The sequence below is a fragment of the Paroedura picta genome, chromosome 5 (genome assembly GCF_049243985.1).
Source record: "Paroedura picta isolate Pp20150507F chromosome 5, Ppicta_v3.0, whole genome shotgun sequence".
Taxonomy (NCBI): Eukaryota; Metazoa; Chordata; class Lepidosauria; order Squamata; family Gekkonidae; genus Paroedura; species Paroedura picta.
This window is the reverse complement of record NC_135373.1, coordinates 46,940,461-46,953,396: the sequence shown is the minus strand read 5'-3', so window position 1 is coordinate 46,953,396 and position 12,936 is coordinate 46,940,461. Positions and strand designations below refer to the sequence as shown.

At 44.3% G+C, this 12,936-nt stretch overlaps 1 protein-coding gene across 3 annotated transcripts in view; it reads left to right on the top strand.

The window, feature by feature from the left end:
- Positions 1-12,936, top strand: part of ARID1A (AT-rich interaction domain 1A) — a 101,323-nt gene that overhangs the window by 17,768 nt on the left and 70,619 nt on the right. For all 3 annotated transcript variants that reach the window (XM_077337713.1, XM_077337714.1, XM_077337715.1), the window contains exon 2: positions 12,630-12,842. In XM_077337713.1, coding sequence (XP_077193828.1) covers positions 12,630-12,842 — 213 coding nt within the window. The remainder of the gene's footprint in view (positions 1-12,629; positions 12,843-12,936) is intronic.

The following is a 12,936-nucleotide window of genomic DNA, read 5'->3' as shown; positions in this document are numbered from 1 at the left end:
TTAGCTGGAGAAGAAAGAGACAAAGAAGTTTGCACATTCTATGAACAGACTCCCTGAACTGGGTTAAGGTGTAAGCTGGTAAGCCTACTACTTTATCCCATAGGTAGTGTACACTTGCATTTTGGAAGCAAGGATGAGAGATGAAAGGAGCAATTGCAACTATTGTGGTATATAGGATAACATTATACTATCACTAGAAAAGAATGATTTGTTCAGTCAAATATTCTGGTATGGTGTTTCTTCTGGTACTAACTTGTGCAATAGTTTATCATCGAATAGAGGCATCTGTTGTGATCTTTGTTTCTCTAGAAGCTTACATTAACCATGAAGAAAAGTGTCCTTCTGCACAAGTATTTAGTCTGTCAGATTAATTAGGATCACTATTTAAAAATCAGATTACTTCAAAAGCAGTTGGGCAGCCATTTAAAAACAAAATGCTTACATCATATTTTGTAACTTAACAAAAACCATTAGTGAAAATTGCCATCTTAGAAAAGGTATTAATCGTTTCCAGTCCAGAAGGAAGGAATCGTTCAGCAATATAAAACAGGGAGTACTTCAGAGCAATTGTTTTATTATGCAGATTTAATTGGTTTAAAACAGTACAAATAAGACTTCTTTAATGTTAAGTTGTGGACTGTATAGTGCTTTACAGAGAGAGCCCCACCCCTATTCTATATCTGGAACACCTTGGGATCCTGTAAACCCCTGCATAAGCACAAGAGGTTGCCTTATACTGAATCACACCCTTGATCTATTAATGAGTTTCTGAAGACAGGGTGGAATATAAATCCCATAATAAAATAAACAAGTGTCTTTATTGTCTACTCAGACTGGCAGCAGATCTCCTGGGATGTGAAAAAGGCAGAGATTAAAGTGGGACCTTCTTTGGGGAAAGCTGGCGCTCTTTCACTGAGCAGCCGGGGGGGGGGGGGCTTCTCTTCAGTAACTAATCATACAGCTTTATTAATTCTCCTATGCAGTGGCAGGCAATGACAAACATCACTTGAATGTTTTTTTTTTTAAAGCACCACCTTTGCTGCTTCTACTACTGCTTCTAGAAAATGAGGTGGTAGGTGGTGGCTTGAGATGTTGTAATGGCTTCGTATACCTTCTAGAGAGCCTCTAGTTTTGGAGAAAAGCCTATCCATTTGTGAAAAAGTTTTCTGTGGATGGGGCTTTGCATAACAAATCTGATGAACTATGACTGGTATGGCTTACCTCAGGTAAATAGGCAACATTTTCCTGTTCAGGCAACATTCCCTCCCAAGCAAGTATATCTGATCTGAACATTTAAATAAAACGGTAAGGGGGTGCTGGGGGGAGTTGGGACTCATTGCCTAACCACCAATCAGGTAGGGCAGTGGTTTTCAACCTTCGGGTCAAGACCCAAATTGGGGTCACCTGGCCCCTTCCTTGGGATCGCCAGATCGGTGGGTGATGGCAGAGGCGGGCATACAACAGGTGGTGCAGCAGCAGCTTGCTGGGAGAAGGTCTCTGTGCAGCGGGGCTCTGGGCACGAGTAGACGGCAGCGTGAGACGCGGAGGACTCTGCGACAGCGCTGGGGGGCTTGGGTGGCATGGGGCTGCCAAGGCTGCTCTTGAAGTGCACCAGCAGGTTCTGTTTGTTGATGGTGAGCGTGCCCAAGTAGGCGCTTCTGCCACCTGAGTCCTCCTGCGGGGCTTCTGCTGGTGTCTGCCCACATCCCGAGTGCCCGACTAGGGTGCCCCTGGCCGCTGCCGCTACCTCTAAAATAGTTGTGATCGCGGCTTTACGGTGGTTCAGAACCGCTGAGGTAGGGTGTCCCAGCTGTTCCATCCTTGATTGGCCATCCATTCAATGAACGGCCAATCAGGAAGGATATCCTGCCCTTGGCTGCATCCTCCTCTAACTTCTTACATATGGAAGAAGTGCCAGTCTGGTAAGTGGGAGCTGGGAGGGAAGACGGAGGGCCTGGGGCGGGGGGGTGAGCCCTCACCAGCACTCCTGCCTCCCTGAGCAGCTCCAACCGCGGCCTTGCCAGGCTTCGGCAGGGTTTCCCAGAGTGGTGAAGGGGTGGGTGGGAGGAACAGAGTCCCAGCCAGCGCTTCTCTCCACCATGGACAGGCCCTCCGAGGCCTGAAGAGGCCCCGATGGCCCTTTTCAGGGCAGGGGAGAGAAAGGAAAGGAGTCCCCGTCAGTGCTCCCTTGCCCTGGACAGGCCCACTGAGGCCTGGAGAGGCCTCAGTGGTTTTTTTCAGGGCGGGGGGGGGGGGGGGAGAAAGGAGTGGAGTCCCTGCCAGCACTCTTCCTCCCCCATACATACTGAAAAGGTCTGCTGAAGCCTCTCCAAGTCTCAGCGGGCCTGCCCCAGGGATGGTGCAGGGAAGGGAGCCAATGCCAGCATTTCTCCCTGCCCTGAGAAGGCCAACTGTGGCCTTTCCAGAGGTCGGCTGGCCTGCCCGGGGTGGAGAGGGGGGAGCCTAGTGCCCATTGTATTTTTAAGTAAAGGTATCCCCTGTGCAAGCACCGAGTCATGTCTGACCCTTGGGGTGACGCCCTCCAGCGTTTTCATGGCAGAATCAATATGGGGTGGTTTGCCAGTGCCTTCCCCAGTCATTACCGTTTACCCCCCAGCAAGCTGGGTACTCATTTTACCGACCTCGGAAGGATGGAAGGCTGAGTCAACCTTGAGCCGGCTGCTGGGATTGAACTCCCAGCCTCATGGGCAAAGTTTTCAGACAGCTGCCTTACCACTCTGCGCCACAAGAGGCTCTCATTTTTTTTAAGTACAACAGGCTTTTTTTCTAGTTTACATCATATTATTGTTGCATTGTTGCAGAGTAACTACAAAAATATTGGTCAACCTAAGCAGTTGACATTCTAAAATTTTAAACAGGAGGAGTTCAAGAGACGGGATGAAGAAAAAGGTGAAAGGGAATAGGTGATCTGTTTCTCTAGGAGAGGTGCTCCTTTCTAGCAGTGGGAGCTTTCCCTTGACACAATATGTTGCTTGTGCCAGAGGAAGACTCCTTTCCCTGTATATTAGATCTTGCAGATCCACCCTTTGTGTGAGTACATAGACTATTTTGGTAGGGGGTAAAAGCTAAATGGGCAAGCCAGCGTAAGGGGTTCAGGCAATTTCCTGATTTAAAGGCAGCCATAGATATCCTCTTTTTTCCTTTACACAGGTATTTTGGTGATTGCTGTCTATACCTAAATGACAGCATAGAAAAGAATATTGATTGGATTTTTTTTTCATTGCTATCTCATTGTGAATCAAATCTTGCCCATCTTGTGGTATAGGCTGTTTCCAATGGCTGAACTTAGTGTAATAGACAAATGGTACTGGGCAAGGTTTGGAAGCTTCTCAGCTATGCTCTTTGCAAGACATGTGCATGCATGTCTAAATGCAGTAACTGAGAAGGCTTTTTTAAATGTGCAGAGAGTAGAGCTCCCTTTTCTCTGCTGAACAACTATGCAGATAAAAACTACCCATATGAAGTATATTCAAAGGTTTTCACTTGTCATGATTCAGAGAGCCTGTTGGTGGGCTTGCAACACAGCAGGGTTTTTGGTTACTCTTTTCATAAGAGCAGTTCCTTCTGTGCTCAACAAGACAATTTTGAACCAGGGGAGCTTCAAAAGTTATTTGATGTAGGGCAAAGAGGTTTTGTTATTTTCTTGAAAAAAATCTCTGCATTATGTGCAACAGACTGCTATGTTGAGTGTTCCTGAAATGAGGAATGTGGTTAAAACACAGTGGATCTATAGCAGAAGTGCTCTAATGTTGATGTTTAAACATGAACATGATCTGACCATACCAATCGTAAGCAAGTAAAATGGTTTGACAGGAAGATCATTGGAGAAAGCTGAACTTCATGCTTCTAAAATGCATGCTATTGATGCCAACACAATGCTAATAGTATTATTTCCCATATATTTCTGCAAGATGTCAAATACGAAGAAGAGTTGGCTTTTATACCCTGCTTTTTCACTGTCCAAAGAAGTCTCAAAGCAGTTTACAATAGCTGTTTCCTCCTCGTCCCGCAACAGACACCCTGTGTGGTAGGTGAGGCAGGGAGAGATCTGACAGAATTGCTGATGAGCCCAAGGCTGCATGTGGAGACGTGGGGAATCAAACCTGACTCGCCAGATTAGAGGCCATTGTTCTTAACCACTATACCAAGGTGGCTCTCTTACCCAGTGTGGTGTGGTGGTTAGAGCAGCCATTTTCAACTTTTTGACTGTGGAGGCACCCATGAAAAAGTTTTCGTTGTTCCAGGCACACTGGGAATGATGCCAGCTTGCCATTCCTCCCTGCCTTGCCATGTCACCAGAAGTGACATTATCCAGACGCTTCTACTAGATGTGACCAGGCTACTCCCACTGCCACATCACAGGAGTAAAGCAAATATAAAATATATATAAAGCAAAATTGTGTTGGCATTGTAACAGTGTTATTTTTGTCTGCAGCCCTGAAAGCCCTGGATCTTGCCAGGGCCTTGGTCGGCCTAGCGCTCAGCTGTGTCCAGGGACTAGACTGCATCAGGCCCCTCTCCCACCCCCCAAGTCCTGGAGCTCACTAGGAGCCTTCTGTGGCCCAGCACCTGCCCAGCTGCAGCCCAAACTGGCCTAGCTCCCGGCTGCAACCCATCATTTGCCACTTTGGGAGGGGGTGGGCCAATCTGTCCACATAAGGGGAATTTTAAAAAATAAATTAAAAATTAAAAATCCTTCCCTATTCCATGGCACACCTTGGGTCTTCAGCAGCACACTGGTTGGAAATCTCTGGATTAGAAGGTTGGTCTAAGATCTTGGTGACCCAGGGTGAAATCCCTCCTTTGCCATGGAAGCTTGCCAAGTGCCCTTGGCTCTAGTCTCCCACTCAATCTAACCTTCCCCTCAGGGTTGTTGAGAGAGTAAAATGGAAGAATGAAGAATGAAATAAACTGCTTGGGATCCACATTTGGAAGAAAAGGCTGGGGTATAAATGGGTTTTAACTAGATAGTGTAATAGAAAAATTGATTAGTTCCATGAAAACCTTTTCCTGAAAACTTTTACTTCATTAGGTTGTATGTATAAAAGATTACCTGTGGAATGGGGTTAAGTTTTGGTATCTTCCATTACTGTGGATATTGTGGGTTGGATCTGGACTGTTTTTTCATCATTGGAATGAAATTCTTCTGCCTCCCATAGCAGCTCCATGAAAATGCTGCTCCCAAGGGATAGGGAACTGTGACAAAATGGCATGAGGTTTATAGCAGAAAGGGAAATCATGGAAATGGGCAATTTAGTCTAGATCCAACCTCAGGAATTGGCAGCTGAAGAGGATGCTAACAGCTTGCATGGTAAGCAGGGGTATAGAAACAAGTGAGATTTGTGTTTTTTTGTCTTGGATACTTCTTCCATTGTTTTATTTTGAAAATAGAAGATCCTTTTGCTATTGTATGAGGGCAAGACAGGGGGAGTTACCTTAGTATGCAAGGGTGCTAACAGCTAAATTGAAATGCTCCATTCTGAATCTGGAATGAGAGGTTGGAATGGTTTGTTTCACTCTTCTTTTGGGTGCGTGAGTTGTAGTGCCTTCTATAAGATAAGAGGCAGAAACCCTTGAAATTCTTTCTGTTAAAAGCAAGTAGGTAGCAGCTCTAGGTATGAAATCCCTCCTTGTATCAATATTTTATAATCTGGCAGAGCAAACCTTAAAAAGTTTTTTTTTTTTTTTTTGGAAGGGGAACTAAAATAATGTCGTACTTAAAATTTGTATATTGAGAAAATAGCTGCTTCCTTTTTTAATAGGAATTTAATTTCTCCCTTCCATTTGTCTCTGATCCCATCTGAGTTCAGCTGATGATAGAAGCTGCATCTGTGTGTTTGCCAAGCTGCATTAAATCTGTCTGGTGTTTTTCTGGGGTTTTGTTTGTTGGTGAGCACTTTCATCTTTTCAGTGGCTTTTTGGTCCCAGGGGTTCAGTGGTCTCTCTCCTCTTGACCAAGCGTGAGCACTAGCAGGGCCAGAAGCGATGGAGCTGCCCTAACAGCTGCTGCTTCTCCTCCCCTAAATTGCATAGGAAGCGGCCTTTGCTGCCTTTGTACAGCCGCCCAGCCGCCAAACAATAGTTTTCGGCATTCAGGGCCACGTGGAGAGTCACGTGGGCGACCGTTTTTTGCTGTTTGCTGCTGGGGTTCTTACCCATCTGTTCTCTCTGCTTTCTGGGTTATCCGGCGCAAGTCCAAGTCCTTGTAGGCAGCCAGCCCTCCTAGTCAGAGATTATGTTTGCTAACCTTCCTGGCAGGGGTGGTGTGGCTTTGCTCTTTATGCAGATTAGCCATGTGCTTCAAGGCGTTTGGAGGAAAAGATATTTCCTGTGTTTAGCTCTCAGTGGGTGGTTCCTGGCTTTACTATACAGGGGCAGTAGGGTTGGGGCCTATGAACTGAGCGCATGCCAGGGAGGGATTACAGTGTGCTTGCCCCCCTTCCCATTCCACCTCCACTGCTACGTCACCACAACACAACCGCTCATGCTCTCATAGTGTTGGTGTCATTCATTCAGTGCCAAGATTGCTTTAAAAAATTCCCTTGGCCCTGGTTCAAACAGGAGTACAGCTGGGATGTGTTAGATTTTAGGCAGTCTGCCCTCAATTTGAGATGAGTTATAAATAGCTGTGCTGACTTCCTTAACTAGCACACTCTGAGGTAAAATGCAGGTTAATTACTGTGGGAATCAATTAGGGCTTCTCTCTGTTAAAGAGCCAGCAAGGTTCTTTTAAATTTTTAATTTTTTTTTTTGGTTATAAATCAGATGACAAAACTGGCCAAGACTACATTCTTGATCCAAGAATGAGGGAGGCTTTTGTTTGCTATGTAACGAGGGAACCTGATTCTGTTTTTAACTTAAAAGGTGCAGCCATTTTCAAATGCTTCAAAATCCTTGTTCTGCCCCCTTCTGCAGTTAAATGTAGTATGTAATATAACCTCAGGCAATATTAAGTGCTTCATAGTAGCTTCTCTTTGCTTTCATTCTTGGTATGTCAGAGCGAGCTTTGTTGTCCAGGGGGAAAATGGTGTTGGAAGGTTCCCTAGAGCTTCTCTATCAATCCTGGCCAAATTGCTGGTAATTTAATGGCTAAAATACACATGCAGGCTGGGACTACCCTTATAATATGAGGAGGAGGGTGCTTCTGTACTTGGAGTTTGCAGGTTTTTCTGGGACTGAAGGCTGACCTGTGCAGCGCTTGTGTACTAGAATTTCTCTCTTACAATGCCACTGCTAATCCATGCTTAAGATTGATTAAAATACTTAGGTGAGTGACTCTCCCCACCCAAAAAAGCTTGTGAGTGAAAGCACTGATTCCAAGGACGGAATAAATCTATTGGTTGATTTAAAGACTGTTTTCCGAAGGCTGCTTTAGAGTGTTTGATGTTCATGCTGGTTGGCTTGAAGGATTACATGGAGGAGTTTATGTTCTTTAAACAACCCATGCTCATTTAGAGCTGCCAAATGGCGTTGGGAGCACTGTGCCTCCAGTCTTGGTAAGCTCACTGTGCTTCCCCAGTAGGGATAACACTGCTCCTCATGTCTACATGTAAACTAGTATTTTATAGGCGATAGTGTCTACACACTATTGCCTTGGTAATTAAATACCCTTTTGTCTCAATTGCTATGGGACAAAATCCTGTTGCTGTAACCCAGGTGCCAGTTTTGACCTATCGGGACAGTTGAGATCACTGATTGTTTGGGAGGTGTCGCGCCAGTTGGTTAACTTTGATCTTGAAGATTGGCATAAAATGGACTTTCACTTTGTTTGGATTGGGGTTGTTGAATTGGTAGTACTGTGATTTGCTTCTGTCAGTGAATATGGGTAAGTTGTCAGCAGGGGGGTTAATTTCAATGATCATGGAGCTTCTGTAATATGTTTCTGTGGAAGGCCTTTTGCTTTTGAAGTGTAATCATGGCAATCTATTCATGTGGATTCCTTTTGAATGGATTCCCCCTGTGTCAGTCCAGAGAAGAGCTCCAGTGCTTTGCAGTAAGGACTGTGCATTTCTTTATTTATCCTGAAACATTCTTGCAAATGAGGTAGTATCACTTTCCCCTTCCCAATAACAACTTCTGTCTCTTGTAAAATATCTGCAATAACTACATTCTGCTCTCTGGCAGCTATTTCTCATTTTAGCACTTAATGATAAATGTGGAGTTCAAACTTAGTTGTGATTTTTTTTTAAAGGAGTGGGACTTTTGATAATAGGGAGATTTTGGTCTGCTGATGTAAATGAATGATTGGGTGTAATGTGAGGAAGAGGCAGCTTATGGCTGAATTAATGGGCAGGGCTCCCAAGTTATTCAGAGCTGCTGGCCTTATGCTTTGTAGACTGGGTTTTTGTGGAAATAACGAATTCCCTGGTATTTTATAAATAATGGGTGTCTTTTGGTCAGCCTGGAAATTAAGTTCTGTGAATTATCCAAACGTATGCACCTCACATTTGTTTCCAGCAAAAAGCTGTTGAAAACTAGAGTTGCCAACTACCTGGGGAAAAACTGCTATGTCCCTTTCATGTAGGTTTGTTGTTATGTGCGAAGTCGTGTCCGACCCATTGCGACCCCATGGACAATGATCCTCCAGGCCTTCCTGTCCTCTACCATTCCCCGGAGTCCATTTAAGTTTGCACCTACTGCTTCAGTGACTCCATCCAGCCACCTCATTCTCTGTCGTTCCCTTCTTCTTTTGCCCTCGATCGCTCCCAGCATTAGGCTCTTCTCCAGGGAGTCCTTCCTTCTCATGAGGTGGCCAAAGTATTTGAGTTTCATCTTCAGGATCTGGCCTTCTAAAGAGCAGTCAGGGTTGATCTCCTCTAGGACTGACCTGTTTGTTCGCCTTGCAGTCCAAGGGACTCGCAAGAGTCTTCTCCAGCACCAGAGTTCAAAAGCCTCAATTCTTTGACGCTTGGCCTTCCTTATGGTCCAACTTTTGCAGCCATACATTGCAACTGGTAAGACCATAGCCTTGACTAAACACACTTTTGTTGGCAGGGTGATGTCTCTGCTTTTTAGGATTTGCCATAGCTTTCCTCCCCAGGAGCAAGCGTCTTTTAATTTCTTTGCTGCAGTCCCCATCTGCAGTGATCTTGGAGCCCAGGAAAATAAAATCTGTCACTATCTCCATTTCTTCCCCATCTATTTGCCAGGAATTGAGAGGGCCGGATGCCATGATCTTTGTTTTCTTGATGTTGAGTTTCAAGCCAACTTTTGCACTCTCCTCCTTCACCCGCATCAACAGGCTCTTTAGTTCCTCTTCACTTTCTGCCATTAGAGTGGTATCATCTGCATATCTGAGGTTGTTGATATTTCTCCCTGCAATCTTGATCCCAATTTGTGACTCCTCTAATCCCGCATTTCTCATGATGTGCTCTGCATACAAGTTAAATAGGCAAGGCGACAGTATACAGCCTTGCCGAACTCCTTTCTCAATTTTGAACCAGTCAGTGATTCCATGTTCAGTTCTCACTGTTGCTTTTTGACCTGCATATAAATTTCTCAAGAGACAAATAAGATGCTCTGGTATTCCCATCTCTTTAAGAACTTGCCACAATTTGTTGTGCTCCACACAATCAAAGGCTTTAGCATAGTTAATGAAGCAGAAGTAGACATTCTTCTGGTACTCCCTAGCTTTCTCCATGATCCAGCGTATGTTGGCAATTTGATCTCTAGTTCCTCTGCCTCTTCGAAATCCTGCCTGTACTTCTGGAAGTTCTCGGTCCACATATTGCTGGAGCCTAGCTTGTAGGATTTTGAGCATAACTTTGCTAGCATGAGAAATTAGTGCAATGGTGCGGTAGTTTGAACATTCTTTGGCATTGCCCTTCTTTGGGATTGGAATGTAAACTGACCTTTTCCAATCCTGTGGCCATTGTTGAGTTTTCCAAATTTGCTGGCATATTGAGTGTAGCACTTTTACTGCATCGTCCTTTAAGATTTTGAATAGTTCAACTGGAATGCTGTCACCACCACTAGCTTTATTGTTGCTCAGATTTCCTAAGGCCCATTTGACTTCACATTCCAGGATGTCTGGCTCCAGGTCAGTAACTACCCCACTGTGGTCATCAGGGATGTTAAGCTCGCTCTTGTATAGTTGTTCTGTATAATTTTGTCACCTTTGTTTAATCTCTTCTGCTTCTGTGAGGTCCCTACCATTTTGGTCCCTTATCATACCCAACTTTGCATGAAACGTTTTCTTCATATCTCCAATTTTCTTGAAAAGATCTCTTGTCCTCCCCATTCTATTGTTTTCTTCTATTTGTTTGCACTGTTCATTCAAGAAGGCATTCTTATCTCTTCTAGCTTTTCTCTGGAATTCTGCATTCAGTTGGGTGTATCTTTCTCTTTCTCCCTTGTCTTTCACTTCCCTTCTCTCCTTAGCTATTTGTAAAGCTTCCTCAGACAGCCATTTTGATTTCTTGCATTTCTTTTTCTTTGGGATGGTTTTAGTTGCTACCTCTTGTACAATGTTGCGAACCTCCGTCCATAGTTCTTCAGGCAATCTGATTTCTGTGTTGACCGTCTGGTGGTGTCCATGTGTAGAGTCGTCTCTTGGGTTGTTGGAAAAGAGTGTTTGCTATGACCATTGTATTCTCTTGACAAAATTCTACCAGCCTGTGCCCTGCTTCATTTTGTACTCCAAGGCCAAACTTGCCTGTTATCCCGGTTATCTTTTGGCTTCCTACTTTAGCATTCCAATCCCCCATGATGATAAGCACATCATTTTTTGGCGTTGCTTCTAGAAGGTGTTGTAGGGCTTCATAGAACTGATCAACTTCATCCTCTTCAGCAGCAGTGGTTGGGGCATAGACCTGGATCACTGTGATGTTGAATGGTTTGCCTTGGATTCGAACTGAGATCATTCTGTCATTTTGGGGATTGTATCCCAAGACTGCTTTTCCTACTCTCTTATTGATTATGAAGGCTACTCCATTTCTTCTGCGAGATTCTTGTCCACAGTAGTATACCTGATGGTCATCTGAATTAAATTCACCCATTCCTGTCCATTTTAGTTCACTGATTCCTAAAATGTCGATGTTCAGTCTTGTCATTTCTTGTTTGACCACGTCCAGCTTGCCTTGATTCATGGATCTGACGTTCCAGGTTCCTATGGAATAAAAATCTTTACAGCATCGGACTGTCTTTTCGCCACCAGTTACTTCCACAACTGAGCGTCCTTTCGGCTTTGGCCCAGTCGCTTCATTCATTCTGGCACTACTCGTACTAGCCGTCTGCTCATCCCCAATAGCATATTGGACACCTTCCGACCTGAGGGGCTCATCTTCCGGCGTCATATCGTTATGCCTATTGGAACTGTCCATAGAGTTTTCATGGCAAAGATACTGGAGTGGTTTGCCATTTCCTTCTCCAGTGGATCACCTTTTGTCAGAGCTCTCAGCTATGACCTGTCCGTCTTGGGTGGCCCTGCACGGTATAGCTCATAGCTTCACTGAACTACGCAAGCCCCCTTGCCACAACAAGGCAGCGATCCTTGAAGGGGGTCATGTAGGTTTAATGGGATGTTATTTACCTCCTTGCCCCAAAAGCCTTTACCTGCTGATTTATGCACATTAAGCCTTTATGAAAGGCACAGGACATTGTACTCCAGACAACCCTAGCAAATAATCTCTTGATTTAATGGGAGTATTTCTGTTAAAAACCTTTGATAAACTCCCATGTATATTTAGTGAGCTATATTTTTATTTTTTCTGCAGGGCGTTTAAGACCAAATGCATCTATTCTCTCCCCCTGCCCTCTTGTTCTAGAACAAAGGGGGGGGGTGTTTTTGTCTTCCCCCATCTTCCTTGGTGTGTTGCATGATACATTGTTCCAAAGGGTCCTTTGACTCTCAGCAGCAGCTTGAGGGGAGATCAGTGGCAGTACAGGAGCCTTAGAGGAATAGGTAGTATCTGATTATGGGATCTTGGACCCAACCTGTTTGAATTAGGTTTTTAGTTAGATTTGGACTGTTGTACAAACTTCTTACATATGTCTCTGATTCTGCTTAATGCACATTTTAATGTTCTTACTATAAACTGAGTGGAAGCAGGTGAGTTCTCCACAGGCGGTGAGCCTGTCAGCCAGTGTGAATGCAGTAGTGGATACTTGAGTATTGCAGTTATTTGAGACTTGTAGCAATTGTAAGTTGGGGAAGATGAGAAAAGCAAAATGCTTTGCATATACAGAATGACTTGATATGGGCCTTTCCAACAAAAGCAATTTAATTAGGTTGTTCTTTGGTCCACTGTCTTTTTCTGTTTGGGCTGCAGCTGCTTTCAGGGTCTTGGGAGTTCCTAGGCTTACAGAGGATGAAAATTAAGGAATGCTTATTTATTTAACTAGAAATAATAATTATAATCCTAAATTTTCAGCTATTGATACAAGGCTTGCTATTTTGAGTGCCAAAGAATTGATCTTTTAAGTTTGGCCCTTCTATAGCACTATCAATTTTGACTGGTTGGCAGCTTCTTTTGGTAGAGAAAGTTCTTCCATTACAGCATTTACATTTTGCTCTTGTGGATGAGGAGCAAGGGAGTCTTTTTAAACTTGGGTAATTTGGTGTGCAATGGAATGATCTTGTAACAAATATTGTGCCCTTTCTTTCCTAGCCATCCAGCCCAATGGATCAGATGGGGAAGATGAGACCTCAGCCTTATGGAGGAAACAACCCATACGCACAGCAGCAGGGACCTCAGTCAGGGCAACAGCAAGGTCATGGATATCCAGGGCAGCCATATGGGCCACAGACTCCTCAGCGATACCCAATGGGAATACAGAGCAGGACGCAGAGTGCGATGGGCACTGTGTCTTATGCACAGCAGGTAAACAGGAGCAAGTACTTCAGTTCCTGAAAACGGTGCTGATTACATTTCAGGTTCTTTTAAAGAATTAGTGCTTAAAAGATGAGCACAGTTG